Consider the following 27,886-nt stretch of genomic DNA (forward strand, 5'->3'; position numbering starts at 1 on the left):
GCTTGATTTAAGGAAATGATGAAGCATAAGCTTTAAAAAACAAGAATATTATAAAAAGAGAGAGAGAGACAAACCTAGAAATAGATTCTTACCTATAGAGAACAAACTGATGGTTATCAGAGGAGTGGGGCTGGAGGGATGGGTGAAATTGGCAATGGAGATTAAAGAGGGCACTTGTGATGAGGACCAGGTGACATATGGAAGGGCTGAATTTCTATATTGTACACCTGAAACTAATATAACACTGCATGTCAACTAATTGGAATTAAAATAAAAACTTAAAAAATTAAGAACATTATAATTTGCATGGCCCATTAAGTCATAACATTGAACCCATGGATATGTCAGTCCAAATCTGGCACATGATTTGGTCAGCGATTCCATAATATTTACATGATCAATATAAGGTAAATTCGGTGCCTGTTTTTCTTCACGTTTAGATCCAGAATGTGGGGGGGAAATGGGGGAGCATGATTGCGAGGGTGAAGCAGCATAAATATGCCAATGCAACTTTCAAATGTAAAAGAAGAGAGTCTTTTTCATCATGATCAAGGGGGATTTCTCTTTATAGATCACAGAGGTCATGATATTATAAGAATAGAGAATGAAGTCTGGTACTTGGAGCTGCAATAAGCAACCTTATATAATTGTAATTGTATGAATGCTGGTTTTTGGTTTTTAACTTTTAGGATCAATTTATAAATGAGTCATAATTATAGAAATCTTTGAAATAATGAGTTTTTATAATGGAGAGGTTAAGAATTACAATAGCAAAGACAGAGGAGATGAGAGGGGAAAAGACACTAAACTTCCTGTCTTTCTTATCTTGTCAATGGAGACCCTAAGTTTTAGTTTTCCATGGTTACCAGAAAAATAAGTACAGATTTAAGTATATTTGATGTTCCAGAAAAAGCCACTGAAAAGAGCAAGATCTGGTCTACTTGACTGGGAGTATTTGGGGAGGAACAGGGCCAGGTAGATGAGGTCTCGTTTAACTGAGTGGAAGTCATGTCTCTTGTAAAAGAAATCTGAGATAACATCTAAGCTTGATAAGTCAAGACATTATGATTTTAAAGATAAGGTATATATTGACAAAAACCAACTGACTCTACCCCAAATAACAGTAACAGAAGTTACGGAGTCAACCACCAGAACTACAAATAGAAATAGTGCCAAGTGGTGCCCCATAAGGAGCACCAACTGGGATGAGGCAGGAAAGCCCTGCTTTTCATCATAAAACCTGCAGCCATACTATTGAATCTTTAAAGAGGTTGTTTGCTTCATAATATAGTGATTACAAAATAAAGCAATAAAGCATTACTTTCAATTTCTACTAATACCACCATTACGGTTTTATCCACATAAAGGAAGATGAAAGAAACTACCATCTAAACACAGTCTTCTCTAATTCTATCATTTTGACATAAGGAAATACTAGTTGCTCCAAAAACAAACAAACAAACAAACAAACAAACAATTATCCTTTTTAGAAGTTGCATTGCCAAGTGTTTTCTATTCTTGGATGTCAATGCTGCTATTTGAAAGATTATATAAGGTAGTTTGGCTGACACTTTATAAAGAGCTATTACTTCATTTCCAAAACCAAGCAGAAAATATGTTCAAGCACACTTACCACCCTAAAATGTACCTTCTTGCCTATCATTTACATATTCAACTGATTCGAGTTTTATTTCTGATGAGATGCTCAATGCAATAAACTCACATTTAAAAGGTACTTGCCACTCCCTTGGCAAATGTGAAATTTCTCCATTGGAGAAATGGAAGGCTTTTCAGAAGCCACCACTGCCATGGTGCAATGAAGGCTACACCCACCCGAGCTATTAAGATTTCTTTCCATTGAGGGATCATCCATAATTATTGGCTTGCCCTTTTTTGACATTATAAGGTACCCTTCTCATTAGTCATATTAAAGAAAGTAGAAAATGCAGCCCCATCAAGGGACTGTTTCCAGATCTAGATCCCACCCAACGAAATCACATATTGGCCAGGTCTCCATGAATGCGAAACATAGATAATAGAAGGAAGAGTTTGTGTCTGAGTTCAGACTGTGTGATATCGGGACAACTCTCTTTTCACATAAAGTGCTTTGTGGATATTGTTCTGCTGGCATTATGAAGTCAAGAAGGCACAACCCTTTCTGCTCCGTTATGGCTCTCGATACAGGTTGGCTGAATTCAAAGCTCAAGCCTCTCAACCTGTTGGTAACATTACATTAAGAAATAAGAAACCCTTTGAAAGGGGGTGGGCAGCCCTGCAGAGTCCCTCCCAGGTGTCAGGAAGCACACTTTTAAGACCCAAACTGTCACCATAGCTTTCTGAAACCTTGTTGTGAAGGACTTCATTCCAGATCTAACAGATAAGAGAGCTGAAAGAATTTGATACATATTCTCATGAGCAGGTACACTGAGGACAATTTTAAAGGCCGTTACCTCTCTTTCTGAGCAAGTCTTCTGCTTGAAAGAATGAAGGCATTTTACTTGGAGAGACCATTTAACCATTATTCATTAACTTTTTATATTTTTTTATAACTGATCAAAAACACTGATTTCATTGCTTTTTCTAAGTCTTTGTGTTAAATATGCTATGACAAAAAGACTTAAAGTACTAAATTTGACTGGGCCTGTATTTTTAAAAATTGGTTTAATGCTTTTCACTCAGTGAAGAGAAAAAAATGTCAGTAAACACTTTTAAAAAAATTCGCAGTTAAAACTGAAACAAGCTCAAGAAGTGATTATATTTGCATAACTTGATCTGTATTTGGAAGAAAATTCCACTGAAGACAACAATGGAAGCTTATCAAATCAGAATTTCACATAGATTTTTCATAGCCCTACTAATGAATACTGACTCATTGGTCAGCTATCGTGGAAATTTAATGGAGCTCTAAGATAGGAAATGTACACATCGGAGTGTGTTCAGCGGTTCCATGACGTCAGTATGAAAACTGCATGTGGCCTCCAGTCCCTCTCAGACCAGTGCTTTAGCACTGCTGTGGTGAATTCTTTTGCATTTTGACTGGGCCCAGACCCTGCTACTGAATTCAAAACCTTTTCATTTTGCTACATTCATGAAAAATGTGGACTTTATGTCAACTTGCGATTGTTTGGGCTACTAATTTGGTTTTCTGTTTTTGTTTTTTTTTCCAAAATGGCAGATAACTTGCAACAGAATCCTCTCAAAGGAAATGATAACCGATGGGGTACGTTCTCAGACAGAACCGAAGATACTGGTATCTTCTTATATGAAGTTGGATCTCTAGAGGATCCAAGACTGTCGGTGACCCTGAAAAAGACATCTTTGGAGTAAAAGTCTGATTCAAAGCCTGTTGCTTGTTTTACCCCCAAATGCTTCCATTCTAAGAACTTTCCACCCTATTAGTGATATGTATGTTCATGCTTCATAAAGTTTCTCCTTCCACAATTGGTTCAAAATGCCAGATGATTCTTGTGATAAGTTCCCCTGTTTAAAAATGGACTGAAATGGATAGGAGAGACAGTTATTATAACCTATCTAAATAATTCTCATGCTACGTATTGCTGAAAATATTAAGATCTGTTCTGCCCTGTTCCTGAGACATGATAGGGTACTGAATCACCTTTTGACTCCCATAAGGATAAATCTTTCAATTTTGTTCTCAGAATTTACTTTAGAAGGGTATTTTAGCCCATTTTCAAATTTCTTCTTGTATTCAATTTTCAAATTTATTCTTGTATTCAAGTTTCAAAATATACCCATCAGTTAGAAAATTTAAAAAAAAACAGGGAAAATAATGGACTCAATGCATATGGTTTCTTGTTAGGAAAATAATACATTTTACCTTTATAATTTTTAAGTGATTTCCAGTTATAGAAATCTACTTTATCACTGGTTCTGTGTGTTAAAGAATTCAATGAATGAATACATTCATTCTTTCTCATCTCCTTAGCACCATAAGAGTAACAACAGTAGCTAATAATAACAGCATTAAGAGCAGAGAACATTTATTGAATACTTACATTCCAGAAACTCTATTAAATGCTTTACATGGATTAACTCATGTATTTCTCTCAATGGCCCTCTCAGTGGTGGGTATAAGTATCCCCATTTAGCAGATGAGATATCTGATCTTCAGAGAGATCATAACTTGTTCAATGTCAATGTGAGTGATTGGTAGCACCAAGGTCTGAGTTCTGATTAGGCTAGTTTCAGAGTCTATGTTTTCCTATTGTGGTGGCTAGGGTAGTCTAGAATATTTTGTTCTTTACATCAGATACATTTGCAAAATACCTACTTATTTCCATTTAGATTGAGCTTTTAGGTCCCCAGCTCCCAAATCCATACATTTTCATGACTCGAGGTTGTCTTAGACCTTCTTCTTAGTACTCACTTCAGACTGTGAGTAGGGTGATCAGGTAACTTTTTATCCAAATCAGGACACATCTGAGAGTGAAAAGGGCTGCTCTTATTAAGCATGCTGGGACAATAGATGTGCACCTGGATTGTCCAGGCACATGGTAACATGCATTCATTCTAATGGGCCACCAGGATACCTTCCTCTGCCTCTTGGTGCAGAGCCCAGCTCCACTGAGAGCAAAACTGAGGTATTGTTTTCAATGACACTGTGCTGCAACCTTTACTTTCTCAGGATTAGTTTTCCAGACAACAGTTTTGTTTTGTTTTGTTTTGTATTTCCTTTGCTGTGGAGCAGAACATTCAATAAACAACCTAAAAAGAATAAAATATCCTAATATTTCTTTAGAGCTGAATAGCTATGGACACAGAGGCATATTCATTTATCACTGTTACAGTAGAAGTATAAAATGTCCTATACCTTTAATAAGTCCCTTTTCTTGCAGTGTTTTCAGTGAAGGTCTTCGGGTGATAAACTTCTTTAATCTGCTTTTAACTCGGTTTTTGTCGCTTGTATCAGAAGCACTATGATGCAGTCTGAACACTGGAGATAAAAAAAAAGAAGCTTTTGGTAAATTTCTCCTTTATTATTATTACTTTATTCAAATATGAATAGAAAGCAGTAGTTATGGAACTACCGGAATTAACAGCTCAAGCCCTTCTGTTTAGACACAGCATATGAGTAAAAATTTGCCTGTATGAAGTTATTAGCTCTATTGCCACATGAATGTGCAATGAGAATGTGCTTAGTTCCAACCATTCACAATTTATTTTCACTTTCACTTGCTCACATTTAACATGATAACCTTTATCTGCGTAATTCCACTTATCTGCGTCTACATACAGAATAAGGGCCAAAGAAAATTCATCAAAATTAAAGGAAAAAATTCTTAGAATTGTTCATTTCAGTTAATTATGATTCTATACAGCCTGTGGGTAATTCAGGCATTTTCAAACATCCTACAAGCCCAATAATTTTGTCAATCTTCTTTTTTATGTTAACTCAAGGTGATTTCTTTTTCTGAAGTAGATATTTCTTATTTTTTTTTTAATTGATGTGAAATCACCACCAGTTCTAGGTAAAATTCTGAAACAAATTTGCCTCAGACTTTTTCCATGTCTTCTCTGGTCCCCCGCTCTCAGCTTTCTATCCTAAGCTCTATCTTCAAAGATAGGTGTATGTCAAATTCATATATTAGCTGAATGTTTACTGATCATCAGGCCCTACGCTAAAGACTGTGAATTTCAGGATGAACATAACACTTAAGGTCTGGGCCTTCATAAGTACAGAGTCTAAATACATTCAAAGTATCTTATTATTCATGGATTGATAAGAATTCATTGTCTCTGTAAGAGAATAGATCTTGACTGGGCCCTTCCCTGTCTTAACCCAATTGTTGACATACTGAGAGGATTGGGGGCAATTTCTTAGGTTCTTAGAGGCTCTTTTCCTCTCAAATCATATTTTAGAATAAATCAATCATTCAGTTAGGTTAATAATAGTGTATGTAAATTTTATTGAGACCCTACTACATGCTTGATACTTTCCTAAGCATTTAACATGATTTAACTTAATTCTACTGCAGTGTAAGCTCCATGTGGGCAGGGATTTTTGTAAACTTTTGAGAGTACCAAGCCCTAACCACTAGACCACCAGGGATTTGTAAACTTTTATGAATGTTCACTAATGTGTCTCCAATACCTCAAATATTGTTTAGCATGCAAATGTAAATGTTCACTCAATATTTGTTGAATCAATTCTCACAATGATACTTTGAAGTATGTAAAATAATTCTACCCATTTTAGAGATGAAGAAGCTGAGACAAAGAGTTTAAGTAACTTGTCCATGGTCAAGTTTGAATATGGGAACAGTCTAATAAGATTTTTATCTGGTATTCTAATTTATTGGAGTATAGGTGAAAGAATGAAAAGCAAAAAAAAAAAAAAAAAACAACCAGAAGTTCAGTTTCTCATTTAAAGTAGAATGGTTTTAATCAACTGTTTTTTAAAAATAGCTATGGGGTATGAAACATTTGGTAGGTTATCATTGTATGATGGCTAGACATGAGCCATCCTAACTGCTCCTGAGGATTTCAGAAGAAAAAAAGAGAAAGACAGGAGAGAAGTGCAACTGGAAGAAAATAAATTGCCTGAATTAGAGGACTTGACCTCAATTGTTCCTTGTGGGGTCTCCAAGGAACCCACAGAAATGCTTATAGGAGAACGTTTGCTATAAAAGTCTACCTGGCCCAGATTGTGAGAAACCTTTTTCTGTCCCTAGCTCTGACCACAAAATAATTGCAAACATGTTAGCAAGATGGGGATTTGGGATAAAGTGAAAAGTGAAGGACAGAAGAGGAAAACATCTTGCCTTCCTTCCAGCTAAGTGAAGAGTGGAGTTTTAATTTAATTTATTTATTTGGGAGAGAGAGACAGAGACAGTGAGAGAGAGCATGAGTGGGGAGGAGAGGATGAAGCAGGCTCCCTGCTGAGCAGGAGCGCAATATTGGACTCTAAACCATGGTGCTGGGATCCTGACCTGAGCTGAAAGCAGACACTTAACAGACTGAGCCACGTAGGCACCTTGGAGTTAGTTTTAAATTAAGTTCAGGGTTTTGTTTATAAGGGATTAGACACTATTAAATACTGAATCAAGATAATACTTGCCAGTTAACTGGACCATAATATTTTCTATTACCTTAAAGTGGGGTTCTAAATCCTGGTACTGTTGACATTTTAAGCCATGCAATTCTTGTACAGGACAAGTAAGATGTTGAGAAGCCTTTCAGGCTTGTGCTCACAATAGGCCAGTAAGACCCCCTCCTCATTGTGACAATCAAAAATGTCTCTAGACATTGCCAAATGTCTTCTTGGGGGGTGGGGTGGAAACAGCTCCCTGTTGAAAATCACTGCCTTAAATTGAAGGGAAAAGTTACAGGATCTGTTTAAGTTCTCAGTTACTGGTTGTGGAAGGTCTACTCATACACTGAGAAAATGTAAAGTAACTGTGAAAAGAAAAAAAAAAAGGAAAGAAAAGTATTTTAATAATATATCTCTTTACAAATGGTGTATGTATATGTATATATATAGTGGGTGTATATAGTAAATAGTACATATATTTATATTGCATTTATATATATAAAACACACATATCTGATCAATGATCTATCTGTTATTTATCTGCTATAATATATATAGTATAAACAGTATAAAGTATATATAGTATGTGAGTATATATAGTATATAGTAAATAATATACAGACAGTATATATATTTACATGTTATATTTATATATTATATATAACATATATATCTGACCTATCATCTATCTCTATATCTAACTACCATCTATTTGTTAAAGAATTGGTTGTAAAAGTACAACCACTATCATGGGAGGAGGGTCAATGGGTCTGTCACTTAAAGAGGCTGGGAGCCACTGCTGTAGACCAGAGATTGCCAACTGTTGCTCCTGGCATATCAGTTCCGTAGGATTAGAGTTACCGATGCCCTCCGCACTCAGGATAATTGAGTAGAAACAATGCAGCCTGAGCCCCAGGGGTAGTTGTGGTTGGCTATGAGCAGTCCTACTCATTCACTCTGGGGGGCTGAACAAATATTTTCCATGTGTATCTGAAGTTAAAATGAAGCAGCACTGGGGGCACCTGGGTGGCTCAGTGTGTTAAAGCCTCTGCCTTCGGCTCAGGTCATGATCTCAGGGTCCTGGGATCGAGCCCTGCACCAGGCTCTCTGCTCTGCGGGGAACCTGCTTGCCCCTCTCTCTCTGCCTGCCTCTCTGCCTACTTGCAATCTCTCTCTGTCAAATAAATAAATAAAATCTTAAAAAAAAAAAAAAAGAAGCAACACTGCTTTAGACCTGTGCTGTCCAACATGGTAGCCACCAGTGACCTGCAGCCCTTGGGTACTTGAAATGCAAACTGTGCTATAGATTGAAATAATAATGTTTTAGATATTGTTGGTAAATAAATATATTACTAAAATTAATATATTATTAGAACATATTTCTTTTTGCTTTTTAAAATGTGGCTACCAGAAGATTTTAAATGACACATGTGGCTCACGTTATATTTCTGGACAGTGATATTAGATGATGAAAAAATAAACACAGATTGACTACCTAGTATATACATGGCAGTGCTTGATTCAACTGTTGTGGATAAAAATGCATATGGTCTATGTAATTATAATACAGCATGGTGTGAAGTACAAGACTTAGGAATCTTAGAAAAGGAACTGACTTCAGTTCATTTTGGAAAAACAGCAAGTGCCATTAGAACCCATGCAAGCAACAAACGCTTTTATAGGACCATGAATATCAGGCATTAACTGATTCAAAATTGTGTGATTGAAAGAGTCATTCTAAGCATCTTAATACACTGCACATATACTATGAATATGCTATCATATCCTATCAATTTCTATCGAGTCTAGTCACTACAGTGACCACGAGTCGTATACCATCTGTTTCAAACAATAGCTCTAGCAAAGCCCCATGGGCTGGGTTCTAGAATTGGAGACTGAAGAAACAAACACTTAACATCCTTCAGAAAAAAAAAATCTTTCTCAGGGTAATTTTGGCCTTAGGTGTCCTTTTGAAATAACATGGCCCAATCAATCTAAATTTTCACAGATTACCAATAGTAATATTTTCTATTTCTAGTCTCACCTCAAAATCTTGTCACTTTCCATGACAGAATGCCAAGAAATACAGAATCAAAGGAGGCATTTTTTACTGCCTTTTTAGAACTAGTTAAAATGATGTGATTAGAAAGTACATAGAGTATAAATGCAAGATTATGAAAATAATTATATAGTGAGTTATATCTTTCAGAATCCCTTAGGTACTCTGGTGATAGTATTCTTAATTTTATATATATATATATACATATATATATATATATATATATATACACACACACATATATATATGCACAAATATATAATATTTTTATATAATGTATAATTTTAAATATATAAAGTATAAAAGTATTTAAAATATAAAAATATATTATATATAAACATAAAATGTATTTTTATATTTTATGTTTTGTATATTATATATTCATATAATTTACATATATAAAATATATATTCAAACACATATGAATAAATGCATATTAAATATATAGAAACATATTTAATGGAAATATTTACATAATTGTATAAATATATATTTATATTATGTTTATATTTTTTATATATTTACCTTTATAATATTCTATATAAAATATCTATAAAACACTTACAAAATAGATACAAAATATTTTATATATAAAACATATACTGTTTTCAATACCACTATCTAGCTCTACATGTGAGACATATGTAAGGTACATTGCTTTTTCAAAGAACATGAACAAATATTTTTAAATGCTTTGTCTTGTTTCCTTCTCACAAACACTGAGAAAGTAGCAGGGTCTTGGGTGTGATCACGCTGTTTTTAACATGGCCCAACTCTCCAAAGTTGCCGTACTGATGACTTTCCTGGAGACAGACTAGAGTGTCCACTTCTATTTCCCGATGCTGTAAATAATCATCCTCAGATGACAAGTCAAATTACAAGACCTTTACCATCATTCATTCCACTCATTTTGTTCTGAGAAGAGTAACGCAGAAGTTCAAGGCAATATATGACTACAATATATAGCATACTTTTTATTAAGCAAGTAACTTGAAAGCGCTATAAATACGAACTAAAAATGTAAAAAGCACATGTTTATAAAGTAAAGTCCATCATGGGGTCCCTGTAAACAGCAGTAAAAGTCTTTGAATATTGTGGTTTACAAATCTGATTTTAACAGCCAAACTTATAAAACAGTTTACGCTTTTCTGTTGTCAAGGGAGAAAAACTTGCCAAATTGTTCATTTTAAGTAAATACAACATCACCAATTAAGGAAGGCAAAATTTAAACACATGCCTATGATAATCAGGACATAGTTTGCTTCTGATTTCACTACTGATTTTAACAGAACAGTGTTCCTTCCATTTTCCCACAGCACCCAAGTGACCCCACACATACTTTTAGAAACTTGTAATCACACAGTGCAAATAAAAGGACACTTTACTGGAAAATACACAGTGTGGTACAATAATCCATCATTTATGAAAAATAGAATTCAGCCTTTTCTTTTTCCTCAGAGATTCAACTACTTTTTGAGGGTGAAGTTTACTGTAATTTAAAGATTTATGTTAAGCCAATGAGCAGTTTTTTCCCATTCCCATTTAAACTTTTTATTCAAAAATGAAAAGAGACTAAAGCAATACAGGTTTAAATGCTAAAGCATTTAATCTGATTTACAGAGGAATCACTCTTAATTCTACATATTTTTATCTCCACAAAACGTTAATCTGAATTGGATTAGCTTTCCAGGTATTCTAGAATTTACTTTTATTTCTTTTATGCTTTCCTCTCTTTTTCCCATTGATGGGTGATCTTTTCTTTCAAGCCCAAACAGAATATTTTTGAAAGCCTAAGAATTTTCAATAAAAATATACAATTTAAGTCTCAACACGCAGGCCAAAGGCATTAGCTTTGAGTACCATTCTTAACCTATTGAGAGATTTAATTGCTCTCCTTAAAGTTGCTCACACCAAAGAATAGTTAGAATTGAGGGCTTTTTTGGGTTTGTTTTGTTTTGTTTTGTTTTGAGTGCAGTAGACACACAATTTTACATTCGTTTCAGGTGTGTAACATAGTGATTCAACTTCTCTATATATTATGCTATGCTCACCCCAAGGATTGAGGACTTTTTAAGATGATCTTCAATAAATAATGCGTATGAAAATAGGCATTAGCACAAGTTTTACACTCGACACAGCCATTGTGGCATTAAAACCGGCTTTAGGATGGGAAAAGTTATTGTAATGAGTGTCCTTTGTATATTTATTTTTCAACTTTAGTAATGAGAGGGGGAATGAATACACTTTGGACCATGAACATTCACTACCATTCTATTAAGGGATGAGAACCACAAAAGAAAACCCTCAAATTTTTCCAGAATCCAACAGTTTGGATAATATGATCCAGAATTGTGCATCTGCCAGAATTTTTCTTGCTGGGGACCTTGTTTTGAAATATCCCGTTTTCCTGCCAAACTGCTGTTTTCGCGGTATTCCCATGTTACACTTACATGCTGTTACTATTATTTTTTTTTAAATTTGGAAATACTGGAGAGCTAACGTTTCAGAAATGTTGCTAAAGGAAATGCTATTACAAACAACTTTCGAAGCTACTTGTCATTTTTTGGGTAAGGTTTTACGTAGGGATCGACATTGGGTGTAGATAGAGAGCTGTGTTAACTGCAGAGAGCTCCAGATACTGCGAGTCTAGGAGGATGTTCAGGGCAAAGCTGGCAGCACTTACAATCATCTTACCACACCCAAGTGTCCAGGGAGGGAGATCAAGAAAGAAATGACAAAATAAGGTTATATCAGGCTCTTAATCCCAACAGATTCCAAAACACTTCTCAAACCATCCCATGAATTACATAACAAAGTTCTGAATTGTCTCCACTTGTATTTTCCAATTATGACCTTCTTGTACCAGAAATTGCCCTTGTTGTACCACTTTCTAAATTACAGAAACAAGAACGCTTTACCCAAAATTGATTGAAAAGAAAAATCAAGTTTTTTAAAATCTCCTTTCAGCCTCCCATCTGATTCCTTCACAGGGCACACAGGCTTATGCTAATCCAGAAGGCTGTAATATACACTGCTTTGCCCTCTCCAGCATGCGGTTGGGAGCTTGCAAAACTTTGCACGTAACTCCCTGTGTCAGAGTGGGCAGAGAGGGTGAGTTTGGGCTTAATATACTGTTGGTCATTTAATATCTCTTTCACATGCTCTATGTAAATAGAAGTCATAATTTCAACCCCCAACTTGTAGCCTGAGAAACTTAAATTATTGAAACTTTAAGTGACTTACTTGAAACACAAATCACGATTAAATCTGGAAATAATTGGAAGAGGGAATGCAGAGCACTTTAACAGCAGCGCTTTGTTTTAACCACTTAATTCCCACATAGATATTGTAGGAATACAAAATAAATGATCAGTTCGAAACAGAAGGGTAGGTGGATGCTATCTAACCAAGGATTCTTATTTATGTCATCTACCCATTTAAAAAGAAGTGAGAATTCATACAGTGAAAAACGTTGACTTTTAGACTAAATGATCTAGTTGAAGTGGTCAAATGTAACTCTATTTTTCCATTTTCAGTGTCGATAAAGAGCTGACAGTTTATTGTCATGTCCCTGTCATTCAGCCATATGGAAATTCCATGATTGTTTTTCTCAGTAATAAATGTATCGTGTGTTCTGCTTCTAAGGCATTCATCTATCTATGATTAAATCGTTGTTGTCTTTCATGTATAGGTCTAATATTTTTATTTTGCTGATAACACACCTGCAATGTGTCTAGGTTGATTTTGTATTCCTATAGTGTGAGTTAGGTCATTTTGTTTAAACTCTTTATAGCATTTAGTATAGCTTTGAATTACATAACTTTCTTGATGATGACGATGATGCTAACTTCAATTCTGTAGTGCAAATATTGAGTAATATTACCACAGATGTAGTTTGCCTTCAATTTTAAGTCTATCTGGTTTCTCTTTGTGAACAAGAGTTGAAAAAGATATTTGCTTAAAGGTTATGAAAATACTACATACTCCGGGAAAAAAGGAAAGAAGAAAGAGAAAATAGACCTAAATAGCAAAAACCTATAGTGTATATAAAGGCAAATGATGATAATTTTTTTCCTGAAATGGAATCAGATACAGTATAAGATGTAAAGATTAAGATCATCAAGATATCTTCTATTGACTAGATATTTTTCTTGTTTTCTTATGAGTCGATACAGTGTCAGTAAAACTTTCTCACTTGTTCAAAACTTTGATAAATTCGTAAAGTAAGTGGTTACTGAGCTCAGGCAGTAGCTGATTTTGAAAGTGAAATGACTAGAGAAAGAAAAAAACAATGACATAGGGCATTAATTCAGACAAAGGGCTCCATGTAGTAGTAATATATTTTCCATGAGAAAAGATCGGTATTAAATACAGGAATGAGTTCTTTCCTGGTGACAGAAAACAGGCCACAGCCAAATCAAATGAGAAGAGCCCTATAGATGAATGCAAATATCAGAGACAAAAAAACAAAACAAAACAAAAACAAAAACAATAGAGTTTGTAGGCATGACAATTCCACCCTAGAGGTAACAGCATGGCAAGATTCTAGGAAATTAACACTTAGAATTCTGCGGGGAAAAAAGCCAAGTTGGAGAGCGAAATGATATTCATATTTAAGAGTATTGGGCAATTTCAATGCTGATTTTACATACTGACTCAGATACTAGACCATGCTTAGCAGTATTTGAATTGGGTGGGTGGTATTTAAATCTTCCTTCCAGATAGACAGAAATAGAGAGAGCTACCACTACATATTGTGCGTGTGTATTTGTTTGTACCTTTGTGAAAATGTATTCTTAGAGGGTATAGAGGAGAGTAACGTATGACAACTTTGAAGCTTTCTCTCTAATCTCTAAACTCCTGGCCCTATGTGTGATCAAGAATATGCAACAATCTATCCTGAATTTTTCAAACATAAACATTTGAACTAGGACATAAAAATATATACTTCAGGCACAGGTAGTTGGAGAAAAATCTTAAGATAAATCATCAGTATTTGAGAGGAAGTGGTGGTATTTATGTAGATTGTAGAAAAGTTAAATTTGTATATATATAATTTGTAACTTTTATATATGACATATAAATAAATATATATTTACCTTTTCTTAAATCTAAATGTTGTAATGTGGATAGTATTACTCCTTTCAAAGCAGACTCAATTTCCAATTTAAATAGCCAATCTGATCATCCTAATACCACATGTGTTATTAATAATAACTGATGTTCTTAGACTACTGGCAACGTGACAAAAAAAAAAAAAAAGTACCAAGTATGTTACATCTCTTTTAATCCTCATAACCATTCAGTGTCATGGGTTCTCTTATTGTTGTCCATTCTACAGATGAGGCATCTGAGGTTCAGAGAGGTTGAGTCACATAGCAACTAAGTGGCAGAGTCAAAATCAAATGCAGGGCTGCCTGAGTTCGAGCCCATGGGAACTCCTAACCCGCCCCATTGGCTGCCTCTCCATCTGTTTGGCAATGCTGTCAAAGTCCTAAGGACATAGAAAGATGGCAATAGCCTCCCACCATAGTCAAGTACTTTCAATACTTCCAGCCGAAGGTCTTAAATTATCTGCTGTACTTAAACTGCTGGCTGAAATAATTCTAGGTGGTGTGCCTCACTATAGACCTAAAAGAGAAAATGAGTTGCCTTCGGTGAGATTAGTGAATCACAGGACAGCAACAGAGTTGATGGCGGGATACTCTGTGGATTGCCAGTCAGAGCAGCTGAAGATGGCATCTGGGTTGTGCAGAGCCTGTAACCACCATGAACACAAATTGAGCTCTTCTGCTTTTGGGCTGTAGGAAAATATGAGAATCACTTTCCATGCTCCAGGTGGCTGTGTGTAGCAAGACAAGAATAAATAGAGAAGTAGAGATGCAGGGTGGGGATTGGGACTCACTCTAAAGCAAATGGGCTAGGGACCTAGCCAGATCTCTTAATTTTTCAGTCCTTGACTCCTGTCATCACATAATCGTTTTCAAAGACAGACAGACCTATACCTAGCCCACATTAATATGAGCACATGCATTCTCATCTATAAACTCTTTAGCACATCTCTCAGCCAAGTCAGGAAATCTCATTCTTCTCTCTGCACAACCAAAAAGTCCGCCTGTTTTATTCCTGGTAGCTTCATAGGAGTAAAGCTTCAGGATCAGTAATTAGGGAGAAAGCAGATATGAGCCACTAATCTATGACCTCCTTCCAACAGCTAATGTTGTTTCTTCCAAAAACAAACAAACAGTAACAAAAAAAATATATTCCTTTCTCTCTCATTCATTTCTTCTCTCTCTTTTGAATACTACAGTTTTTAGATTTTCAATCTGAATCTCAACTCTGTCTCCTAACAGAGGTCAGATCTTATTCAAGCAATGTAAGTTCTTTGTGTCTCTATTTTCTTATCTGGTAAATGGGGCTGATAATACCTACACCTTGTGCAAATTAAATGCCCCATTATTTGCAAAACACCCAACACAATATCTAGTGTATAATAAACATTCAGTAACAATAACAATTATGAATAATGAGGTTATGAGACATGTTTTCTATTATAGTCATGATTGTAATAATCAGTAAGTGGACAGAAGATGGTGGTATGAAAAATACCCTCCTCATCCTCCATCCCAGTGTTTCTTATTTTTTCAACATGCACTGGGCATTTAATATGTATCTGGTATTATTAGACTATAACCTTAGCTATTGCATAAAGTAAATATATATTAATTTACATAACATTAAATACATATTAATATAGATACAATTTTCACTGCTATTTGACTCTCAGTTTAAAAAAAAAAAAGTAATTGTATTTAACCCCAAGAGTTTATCTGTGATTAATTTCTGCCAGGTAGAGTATATTTCAAGACTTTGAACATGTGTTGAAATCATTGGGTTTTGAAGAACTATCCATTAAAGACTTTCTGAACTGTGACAATGGATATTGACAGTGCTTGTCAGACTAAACCACTATTGATTGGCTCACATCATGTGTATAGCAAAACCAATTTCTTTCAAGTGCTTCTTCCTAACTGAAATACATTATTGAGCCTTCCTCTCTGTTTATTATAACACCCAGCTCATCGTATGTAACACATCCAGCAAAAAGGTTTCTCAATGAAGGAAGCAGCAAACTATAACACAGAGAGAAGTGAAGGCACTTAGCAAGCCAGATAGTCTTGTACGGTAAGAGGCTATTCCTTTAGAAAATATCGATCCCTTGCAGAGTCTTGTTTTTATTTTACAATCTTCTTGAATATGGAAAGATCATGGACTAACAGAGCTTTGCTATTGTTTAATGATCCTGTGACTTTCATGGTTTCTACCCCTGAATGAAACTATTTTAAGTATTGTGCGTATGTTTAAGTTGTGGGAAAGAAAGTGTTGATGTTGGGTCACTGCTGCCCTGCCCACAAACACACACAACACTACACACACACACACACACACACCCCAGGGATGTGACTTTTCCCAAACCTTAGAATGTTTTCTCCAGTGAGCGATTCAGGCTAACTTTGGCCATATGCTATGTATTGTACAATTTTATTATTAATTTGAATTTGCATTGTTCCTTTCCTCCCAAGAGGGCACATTTCTTACTGAAATTATGCTTTTACATAACAAAGAGCAGTTCTCATAATACCCCAAGAGTGGGAAGAATTCCAGATTTATTTTTTTTTGTTTGAAAATATTACTATTAAACAAAACCTAAACGACATACCTTCCACAAGTACTGACTGATCATATCTCGTGCTTTCTGCAGTGTCCTAGGAGCATTCCTGGGCCCAAAGAAACTTCAGTCCTAGTTTTTACTCCTTAAGAAGCTCACAGTTTACTGTATATAAATGCCTGGGGAAAGCAGGGTAATCCTAAATTCTTAGCATAATTCTCAGGGTATTCCTAAAATTGCCACCCCTCTAAAAAATGATCCTTCCAGCTCACATGAGTCACTCTGATGATAAAACGGGGGAGATTTTGGTTAACTCTACAAATACTGAATTCAGTGTGGGATGGGGCTGCTAGTTTTTCTGTTTTTCCTAAGTGTGCCTGGAAAATAATTTTTTTTTTTTTTTTTTTTTTTTTTTTTTGCTTAGGAGGGTGGTAAATGCTACATGAGGAAAATATGTCATTCTTCAAAGCCCCTTATTAAGCAACAGAGTTCCAAGTTTACTTGAAAGTTCTAGATTAGGGTTTTTCCCGAGATAAGGATCCCTTTGAGTCCTGCTTCCTGCCCCACGCTACGGCCCAGGAGAATGGTTGCAGTCAGCACCCTGGGCCATGCCCTTCTTCTGGCTTTGCCCCTTGCCCGTGGCCTTCTCACTCCCACATTCCGCCGCTCTGAGACAGGCTCCTGGCCTCGGGTCCACTCTCTTGGCATTCTTCGCAGGGGTCACAATGTCCTGAAGAACAGTGAGTTGTCAGAGTGGCAGCCTCCCATGCTTTTTGTCAGCGAAAGATCAGGAAATGTCAGGCCAGTCAGTGAGTCCCTCACAAAACAGCTTTCGTGGGACAGAACCTTCTATTAGGGGAATCATTTTGACATCAGCTTCTAGCTATTTGCGCCACTCTGCGTGTGAACCGTTGAGACCCTCCCCCACGAGAAGTGTCCTGGAAATGCACGGGGTATGCTGAGCAGATCTGAGGACACAGTATGTAGTCTACGGCTAAGTGTTCGGGGATAGTGGAGCAGTTTGTCCTCACAAATGCTGACAGACAGCTGCAGTTTGCAGCTGGCAGTGAGCTTATGCTCGCTAAACAAAGATCTAGCTGGAGCCCGGTGAGTACTTGGCTCTGCGGCAATAATCATAATTCATAACATACATTTCTAAAGAAGGGGGAAAAAACAGGAAAAGACCCATAAAGGCGCATATCATCCTGACACTTGATGTGGTCAGGATTCGGGCGGCGTTATTTGTTGCCCGTTTTGAATCTCGCTGGGTCCTGTGTTGCGACGGTGGTCACTGTATGTGTGTCAAATGACACTGCTGTCTGCTTTCCAGCCACAGCTTCAGATGAACTCATCTTTCCGTTAAAAAATAGTGATGGGAGATTTACTTTCTGTCAAGAACCAGTTATTATCTCACATCTTTATTTTTCTAAATGAGTTCGCTGTAATCAAATTGCCAAGCTTTTTCTTGCTTTTTGACCATCAGATAACCCCATTCTTGGGCACAGTTAGTGTTGGAGTTCCAGAAACATGAAATATTAACTCTGGAGTGAACTAGAGAGAACAGAGTCGATGCTCCAGGCTTCTGTGATGAGGAAAAAGACACCCAAATTGTTTAAGCCACTTGCCTAAGTCCACGTAGTAAGGAGCAGAAAGGTAAAGATTCGATTCAAGTTTCTCAGCCACCATTTCTGGGGTTTTGTCAGCATATCTTTATGTCTCTCTAATCCCAGATTTAATTTGACTAGAAACACTGTCCCTAAATCCAGAAGATTGTTCCCGAGGAGCCAATATTGTTGCTGTAGGCGCCCACTACTGGCCCAGTTCTTCCAGTGACCAGGAATTTTCTCTTTGAATCTAAGTGAAATCATATAATTGTTTTATTTACATAGTTAGAATTAGAGAGTTTTGAAGAGAATATGGAAATATATTTACATGTATGTGCATAATTATGCTTAATAAAAGGAAAAATACATGCCCCAAAAGATAATTTACAGTAGCCTTTCTTTTGACATGTAGTGTTTTGCTATTATCCTTTTCTTTAACTTTTGGTAACCTGAAATCTGTAATAGATTATTATCATTTGGGGTTTTAAGCCTTCCCTTTCCCTGAGGGGAGAGGATCCTGTTGCCAATTGCCAGGACACACCTCCTGACACAGATGTCACTGAGGAGAGTGCTTTGCTGGATATCCTCCCCATGTGTTACAGCCTAAATTAGGAGGGGATAGAGAGGATTGAACTATGGATGACAAAATGCATTTCACACAGTTCCAACTCCTCTGAAATTCGAACTTTTGGACAATTGAACAGGCTCAGATCTTGGTTTTCTTCAAGCATGTTTACTCTTGACAAAGTAGAACTTCTGGTCTTAGAGAAAAATGTCTTTGGGTTTTTAAGGTCTCCGAAAGCTTCTTGAGACACTAAGTACCTCTTACATAAAATAACACAGTGATGATTTAAGACCGGAGGAACTGGAAATGAGCGGATTAAATGACCTTTAAAATACACATAGGTTTAAAACTGAAAGGAAAATGCACTTAGCAAAAAAGCATTTGGGATTTATTTCTAAAATCTGGTTGGAAACATTAAGCAAACTCAAAATGAGGCGACGCACACACATCCTCATTTTGACTTAAAGATCTACTTTAAATAACACAACAGATGTAGTCATCAGCATCTATTCCAACAGGGACACTGTGGATGGTGCGAAAGGCACGGTAAGACTTGAGTAATAATAAGAACTACTGTCATTGTTATCCCTTAATCCTTCAAACTGTCAAAGCAGAACCAAGAGTAAAAGAGAAATATTCTAGCAGGATCTGACTCCCTCCCTGTTTTGTCAAACAGTTCAATTAGGAAATTTCCACCAGGAAATATTCCCTTAAATTAGTCATCAGAAAGCAAGTGCAGCTATTTTCATTCATTAGCATGAGAGGAAAAAAAAAATGAAAAAAACACCTGTGGACTTTAGTCTGAAAACATTCCCGACAACACAAACAGGTGCTGGCTTATGTAATGGCTAAGAAAGCCGGGGCAGGGGGGGGTTGGGGGGGGGAGTTTTGTGGGGGGGGTTGGAAGAGAGCCCTTGCTAAGGAAAACTGAACTTAATTGCTCCATTGCGAGGGAATGGCCAAAGGAGAATTATGTGCTCTGGGTCACAAAGCATTTTGGCAAAATATTTATTTTGCCAATATGTGGCCACATGAAATAAACTGCCATTGGGATACACACTGGAGTCAAGAATGAGGGTGGGGTGAGGCAGATCTCCATGGTACAGTTTGGAATTTAATGGTGCTCCCTATACTCTCACTGAGCCTGACACATAGTCAGAGGTCAATTAAAAAAAAAAAAGTTTAATAATTGCATGGTGTCTGAGCAAAACACATGGTAGAAAGCACACAGGCTTTTGTGTGAGATCTTATCTTGAGTTCACAGAACCACCATTCGGAAAGTGTGACTTCATGGCCCTGAATTCCAATTTCCTCATCTGTATGATAGGGATATAAATATTTCAATTGCAGTGTTGTAAGGATTAAACATTATGATGAAAAAGACCACGATGCTTTGTATGCATACAGATAGGTTATCATCTTTGTCTTTTTCTCCGTTTCTTCCTCATCTTCATCATCCTTAACATCATTAATGGAAGTTCTGGGTTGCACTGGACTCCATTAAGCTGAGTTAAATGGGCTTTGGGAGCTAACAATTAAAAATCACAATGCCTGTCTGTCTAAACAGAAAGAAGATATGGAAACTTGAAGAAATTTGGAGTATGTATATAAAAGTTATGTTAAGCTTATATTAACATTAGCTATCAATAAAGAGCTATATTCATATGACATAGGAAGAGCCCTAGAAATTGTTGAGACACTTTTCACTTTTTCTTACACATTTGCACATTGCATACCAAATTCTCTAACTGCATGAGTATTTATTAATTGCAATTTTGTGGAAATAAATGTGCCACCAATATAAATCCTTGCAGGTGAAGGCTTGGTGTGGGTTACTACTACCACTTTTGCTAATAATAATAACTTTTAAAAAAGGTAATAAAAGTCTCTTATTTTGTACATTACTTTAAGATTGAAATCTTTTGTCTAAGCAAATAGAAATGGCAGGAGGTCTGCTTTGATAAATATGGCAACAGCATTACCTTATATCATGGTAATTGTTATCAGAATTGTGTCAGAAGTACATCCCATGCCAAGCAGCCTCAGGGCACACAAATGTGTCCTTTAATAATCACAGCTAAAACATCTTTTCTATATTAAAAAAATTAAAAAACCCTTAACACTCGATTAATTGCAGATGGAATGTCAGTTCTGGAGAAAAAGCTAAAGACCTGAGGAGCTGAATTATGAGTATGGGAATGGGTCTGAGGTGATGAAATAGGTTAGTAAGTAGAAGACCCTTTGCTTTGCTGCTGCAGTTCATAGGGCCATATCCACTACCTTCAAGCAAGATTAGTTCTGACCGGTAGAGCAAAAGAAAACTCAGAGTGTCTTCTTGATAAGCATCCATACCATACCATGAGATGGAGACAATCGATTATATTTATTGTCACTAGAAGTTGTATTTCAGATACATTGGCCTCAGTTCTTCTTGAGCACATCCTAACTCAAGGCCTTTGCACATGCTGATGTGTGCATTCTTTAGATATTTACATATTCCTCCCTTCCTTAGGTCTTCTCCCAAATGTTGCAGCTTCTCCCTCTCTATGCAAAATCATAAGCCTTCCCCACTTAGGTGTTCCCTCTCTCTCTCTCTCTCTTTTTAAAGTATCACTATCTCACCAATACATCTTTTACTTCCTTTTTGACATCTTTCCCCCACTAGAATGTTAGCACCATAAGAGCAGGATTTTTGCCTGTATCATATTTGCTTTTCAGAGATTCTAATCCCCGTATCTGGAACAGTGCTGGGTAAATGATAACTGTTCAGCATACATTTATTGAATGAATTCAAGAATACTCTGAAGTCCTTTTTTAGAAAAATAAAATCTCTAATTCCTTTCTTAAAACATTTTTAATGTGTAGATAAAACCTATGTTCCAGGAAAGTAAATTTTCACCTAATATTTTATAAAGAAGGAAAATTATAATTGTTATTATCATTGAAAGACTCCCTGTATCTACATCCGCAACAGATCTGAGAAGAGAAACAGACCCTGGCTCCAGGTCCTTCTCTTTAAACCATGAACATCTAGAAAAAGTTGTGGTATTCTTTCCTCATTTACCTATCTACAGACATGAATATGAAATCACTCATATCCTTCCTGTCTTATTTAAATAAGAAAAAGAGAACTAACATATAAAACCCATTGAGTATTTTTAAGAATACTTATAAATGTAAGGATATACTAAAATTATTCTAGAAGGTATTTATTAAGAGGAAGGTAAATGAGAGATGAAGTGGGGAAAAAGTATAAAGGTGGAAAACTTGCATGGTGAAAAATAGCAAAGATGACGAGGATGATGAGGGAGGGTGATGAACTCAGCTCTCAGTATCAATTTAAGAGAGAGAGAAAGAGAAATTGATTGAGGAGCAGGTGCTGAGGTTCCTGGGAAGGCTGATTCTGGCCTAGCATGGGGCTGAGATCGCAGACCCTCTAAACCAGTGCCATCCACATATGTAATTATAAATATTCTATAACCATATCAAAAAAGAACCAGCAGGCATTAATTTTAATAATATATTTTATTTAATCCAGTCTATCCAAAGTATTATCATTTCTCCATGCAATCACTATAAAAATTATTAATGAAATATTTTAAATTCTTTTTCTTGTGCTAAGTCTTTGAAATCTGGTGTGTATGTCACACCTATAGCCAAGTGCATCTCAATTCCGACTACCATACTTAGAATGCTCAATCACCCCAGGTGGCTAGGGACAAGCACATTGGGCAGTGCAGTTCTAGAGAAAGCCTCTGGGTGTCATGTCTGAGCACGGGCAAGTGTCTGTGTAGAGATGACTCACTGGAGCCCATGGGTGGGGCATCGCTGTCCTTGGTCTGGTGACCAGACTCACAGCCTTATCTCAACAGTGGGCAGGGATGTGTCAGAAGAGAAAGCTTTCAACTGCAAAGCCATGTGCCCATGACAGATACCAGAGCCACCAAAACCAGAGACTTTTCTCTGATGCGAGTTGTATTTCCAATTCTTTCTCCACCTGGCTCTATGTTAGCATCTCAGTAGGACTGTTTGTATGGGGATCCAGTGATTCGTGACACATAACAATTAGGAAGAAAGCACAATGACTTTCACTGTATGGCAAGTTGCTAGAATGGGTCAAATGAGTTACACTGTATTATTTCTTCTGCAGTAATTAGGCTTCTGAATTTTACTGTGCCTATTGTCAAGTGCTGCTCTGTTGTAGTATGCGCCCTATGAAACATGCTGGTCATCTCCCAACTGGTTTTATACCCAAACACTAAAATAGATCTTAAAGGAATGGATGGTTTAACTATAGGTTTTCAGGGGCTAGGGGTTTTAAGTTTACAATCTGTGCTTCCTGTGATCAGGAGAGTTATAATAATTTCAAACTGGCCATGCTTATTCATCTTCTTATTAAGCAGAAGTAGTAGAAGTATATTTTTGCAAACTCATGACAAAGTACAAAATTTAAATTCTCACAAAGGGTCAGTTTCAGATGATGCATTTTAATATAGGAAAGACTGGGTAGGCACTGTCTGATTTACAGTGTATTCCTCAAACCATGGTTTTGGTCTGGGGAAAAAAGTTAGAGACACACACATTCAGACATATTATATACTTGACTACAGAATAAATTGGTTTTGTTCAATCTGAGGTTTGGTTTTGCTCTTAATTGCCATATATTTAGCTGACTTGACTGTACAATGATTTGAATAGACTACTGATTTTACTTGTATGCCATTTCCCAGTATGGGAATCCATTCACATAGTCTCAGCCAAAAATTATTCAAACTCAGAAGTGTATACTTTTACATCAAACACACACACACACACACACACACACCCCACTCAGAAAGGAACCCATAGCGTTCTATGGGCCAGGTGAGCTATATTGTGCCATAAACCCTAGGATTTAATAATAGAACAACCAATCCATCAAGACATTGAATAATTGAATACAAGCAAAGGGAATTCTGAGAAAGCAGATTGACTAGTTGAATAATAATAGTATCTATTTCTAATAGGTTTATGAAACTCCAGAACCAGTTATCAAAATCAAAGCCATATTCACCTTGATTTTCAGCTGAAGCTTTCAGGACCAACTTTGTTTTTCCTCCAAATGACTTTGTTCTTATTGAAAATAGTCATCAGATATCATTTTAAAATGTTCATCTTTTAAAAGTCCCTAAAGAAAAGTTGAATATCACCAGAATTCTGTTTTAATTTCAAAAGCAAGATCATGTCTTAAATATGATAAGTCGGATGAAAATGTTGCTAGGAAAAAAAGAAAAAAGAAAAGTGGCTCCCATTCCCCTTGAAATTTTTAGTGTGCATATAAGTACTTAAAATATAAACTATATAGCAATTGACACTGTGAAGCAATACATAATCAAAGAAGACACTGTGAGGCAGATTGCAAACTTCCCTCGATCATGTTTCCCAGCTTTAAGAAAGCAAAGGTCTAATAAACATGAACTTGAACTACAATGAACATACTCAAATCATCCTTAAAAAATAGGTATTTACAACAACAAAGTAGTACTGTAATGGCAAAGATAAATGAACTAAGCTTAGATCTGTGTAATATAAAAAAGGAAACTGATTATATACTACAAATAATTTTGCTGTAATATGACAGCCTAATGACTTAAGTGCCCAATATCGTCATTATGGATCTGAACCCCTTGTGCATTAGCAACAAAGACTCAATATAACTACTGGATAATTCATATTTTTCCATGAAAATCTTGTTCTTCTTTTAAGAGTTGCATCTATAAGATCTGTAAACCTAAATGGAAAAAGTTAATAACTTGAATTGTGTATAATGTCTGTGATGTGATCTAAAGGTGTTCTCACCAAGTTTCTAACTAATCTTTTTGGTGGAGGGATACAACAGTTTTGGACATTTGGGTTTATTATAAGGCTTTATAATCAAGTAAGAAAGGCCCATTTTGTTGTACTTATACATTAATTTATGGTGTATATAAATCCCTAAAGATTGTATAGTCCAAAGCTAACTACTGCTACCTATGTGATCAATGCATTTTAACTTAATGGGAAAGAACAAATAATTGGAAGTCTATTTTACGTATTTAAAATGTTCTTCTTTACTGAATATTTGCCATGCACATAGCTATTAGTTTGACCTTTTTGCCAGACAAGGCAAATGAATGGTACAGAAGAGCTATCAAACAAAAGACTGCAGAAGAAATCATGGAATTGAACACTATGACAGGCATTATTTCAAGTTTTCAGATCCATTTCCTTGGATCCCCAAGTCTTTATGTTTGCTAGAAATCTCTCCTCTCTCGTATTATAATATGAAGGAAAGCGGTGCTTAAAAGTGTAGCAAACGTAGGTGTTTTCAGGCCATGGAGACATGTATCACGAAGCTATTTTTCTAAGAGATGCTGAGAAACATGAGAAATTAAAGATGTTATTATCTTGTATTTGCTTCTTTTAACGTTTGTAAGGGAGCAGCTGTGCCCAATTCTTAGTGTAAAAGGAAAACCATATCAATTTTACTCATTTTTGCGTTTGGAATGAACATGTGATGAGAAGTACTTTTGCTGTTACCGAACCGGGAGATGTGACAATAATTGTAATGGGTGTTGTTTCATCTACCTGCTAAACTGGTCCTCCTTGCTCAAAATATGGTGTTGTGGGGTGGCATCAACCATCTGGCATCACAGAATGAGAGTTTTACAAAGAAACTTCTTGGATGTCTAAAAATGACGTGAGGATAGACAAGCCCCTCAAGGGTGTCTGCACAGATGCAAATCACTTACATTTGCAAATGTGTGCACAAAAGAGAGGATGGAATTACCGAGCAAATGGCTCCCCTCAATTACCTGCTTTGTGCCTGAATATGCTTGATTTATGAGGATAGGACTAGGAGTCAGGAACTTGAAGAAGGAAACCAGAAGACAAAACCCATCACTTAAAATACTCCTTTCCACTAATACTCAAAACACAATGCAAGAACGCTTGGACAAATATATATGCTAGATTTATACAACCAACTCTTTTCCCTCATAAGCTGAAATTGAAAAAAAAATATTCAATTCAAGCTGTCTTTTCCATGAGTCTTGAGAAACTGCATTGTTTTGAAATAAAAAAAAATTGGCTCAATTTTCACAATTTAAAAAAAATGGATATGTAAAGAATAAGATTGTGCCCATAAAAGCCAATTGTTTCCAAACTGCACTGTATTGTTTGGCCCAAATAATTTGTCCTCCTATATGGAAGTAGGGAACCATGACAGACTGAAAACACAATAGCCAATCAAAATAAAAGTTCTTCTCTGAAGTCACTTTATCATCCTGGGGATATTTGCTAGGACCCCAAACAACCCCACACCTGCCCTGCCCTAGCCAGTGTGACGAATGCAAACTACAGAGACAGTGACACAACAGAAACCATTTTTGGAATGAGGAGAAATAAAGAAAGAATTCAGTTTCTATGTTGTCACTGCTATTGGAGAATCTGGTTTGTTGACCGACAAACATGGCTGCCTGTTAAACAGAGTCCTCGAGAGAGACACAAGGCATCCAAGGCACATGAAGGCTTTTCTGTCTTCTTTTGTGGAAGGAACTAGAGAGTAGATGTGAGTTTGGGCTTCTGAAAAGTGTCATACCTAACCACAAATGGAGATAGTGAAGCTAATTAAAAATGTCACTGTTGCTAATATAAGAGAAGGTGGCCCTTAGTTAATTTTTATGTGCTGAGATGTCAAAGTAGTGATGAAAAGAAAAACATATTTATATTTTTTCTCACTTGCTTAGTGTCTAAAAGGTAATTATATTTTCAAACATTTTATGCTTTTATTGTATGTAGTATATCAGCATAGCTTTCTGCTAAAAAAAAAAAGTATAAATGAGGATTTTAAAATACTGAGTCAGTCACCTAAAATACTGTGTCAGTCACCTAAAAATGCAGATTATCAACACAATGAGGAAGGACTTAGTGACTAGATTTCCTATACATTTAATAGCCCATATTCATCAGATCTGAGAGTAAAGATTATAGCAATTATCTATGATTCTAGGACTATAGACTTCTTATTACCAAGACATTTGCTTTTCTCTGAGCTGGTCACCTTAGTATAACCAATGTGGGATTTTGGCCCAGCCCTGGAAATGAGAGCCAGCTGCAGAAACTAGTTTAAGACTGACCTTAGCACCCACTGTTCCTCCTTTCCTCCTTCTTCCCCCTCTCTTGTTTCCTTTGCCCTACCTTTGCTCACCTTGGATCTTTTGGCTAGTGCTTATTAAAATGTATTTCAAAATGTTTATGGAAAGCCACAGAAGAAGAAAAATAGAAAGAGCATAAGGAGGAAAGAAATAGGGAAGAGAGAAAAATTACAGCAGGGTGTTAAAGAGGGGACCAGTAGAAACATTTTGAGGGAACAATGGGAGAAAAGCTGTCCATCTCAAAATTTTGAAGGTAAAACATGTCCATTAACCTAAGGAACTATTTAAAAGAAAGGTTTTTAAAAAGTTTAAAAAAATGAAATTTGTTATAATAAATACTTGATTGTGGAAAGGATATCACTGCTTTAGAAGGGTGAAAAGGATTTTCTTGCAAGGTAAGGGAAAATTATCCAATAAAAAGATCTGAGGGTGCCTGGGTGGCTCAGTGGGTTAAGCTGCTGCCTTCAGCTCAGGTCATGATCTCAGGGTCCTGGGATAGAGTCCTGCATTGGCTCTCTGCTCAGCAGGGAGCCTGCTTCCCTCTCTCTATCTCTGCCTGCCTCTCTGTCTACTGTGATCTCTCTGTGTCAAATAAATAAATAAAATGTTTAAAAAAAAAAAGATTTGAAGTTGATGTGGAAATCTAGTCAATGGGATTTTGACATTATGAGTACCTATGGTAAAGGGAAAAAATTAGAAACTAAGACACATTATGAGGGTGCAGCCCAGAATAGAAATCTCAAGAATTGCCATAGTTCTCCAGA

The 27,886-nt window shown here is 36.3% G+C and overlaps 1 protein-coding gene across 2 annotated transcripts in view; it reads right to left on the reverse strand.

Annotated features, from left to right (window-relative positions):
• ARHGAP15 (Rho GTPase activating protein 15) overlaps positions 1–27,886 on the reverse strand; it is a 597,249-nt gene that overhangs the window by 245,054 nt on the left and 324,309 nt on the right. For both annotated transcript variants that reach the window (XM_032856130.1, XM_032856131.1), the window contains exon 9: positions 4,832–4,954. In XM_032856130.1, the coding sequence (XP_032712021.1) occupies positions 4,832–4,954 (123 nt within the window). The remainder of the gene's footprint in view (positions 1–4,831; positions 4,955–27,886) is intronic.

This window comes from Lontra canadensis, unplaced genomic scaffold (assembly GCF_010015895.1).
Source record: "Lontra canadensis isolate GAN:19392208 unplaced genomic scaffold, GSC_riverotter_1.0 scaffold11, whole genome shotgun sequence".
Lineage (NCBI taxonomy): Eukaryota > Metazoa > Chordata > Mammalia > Carnivora > Mustelidae > Lontra > Lontra canadensis.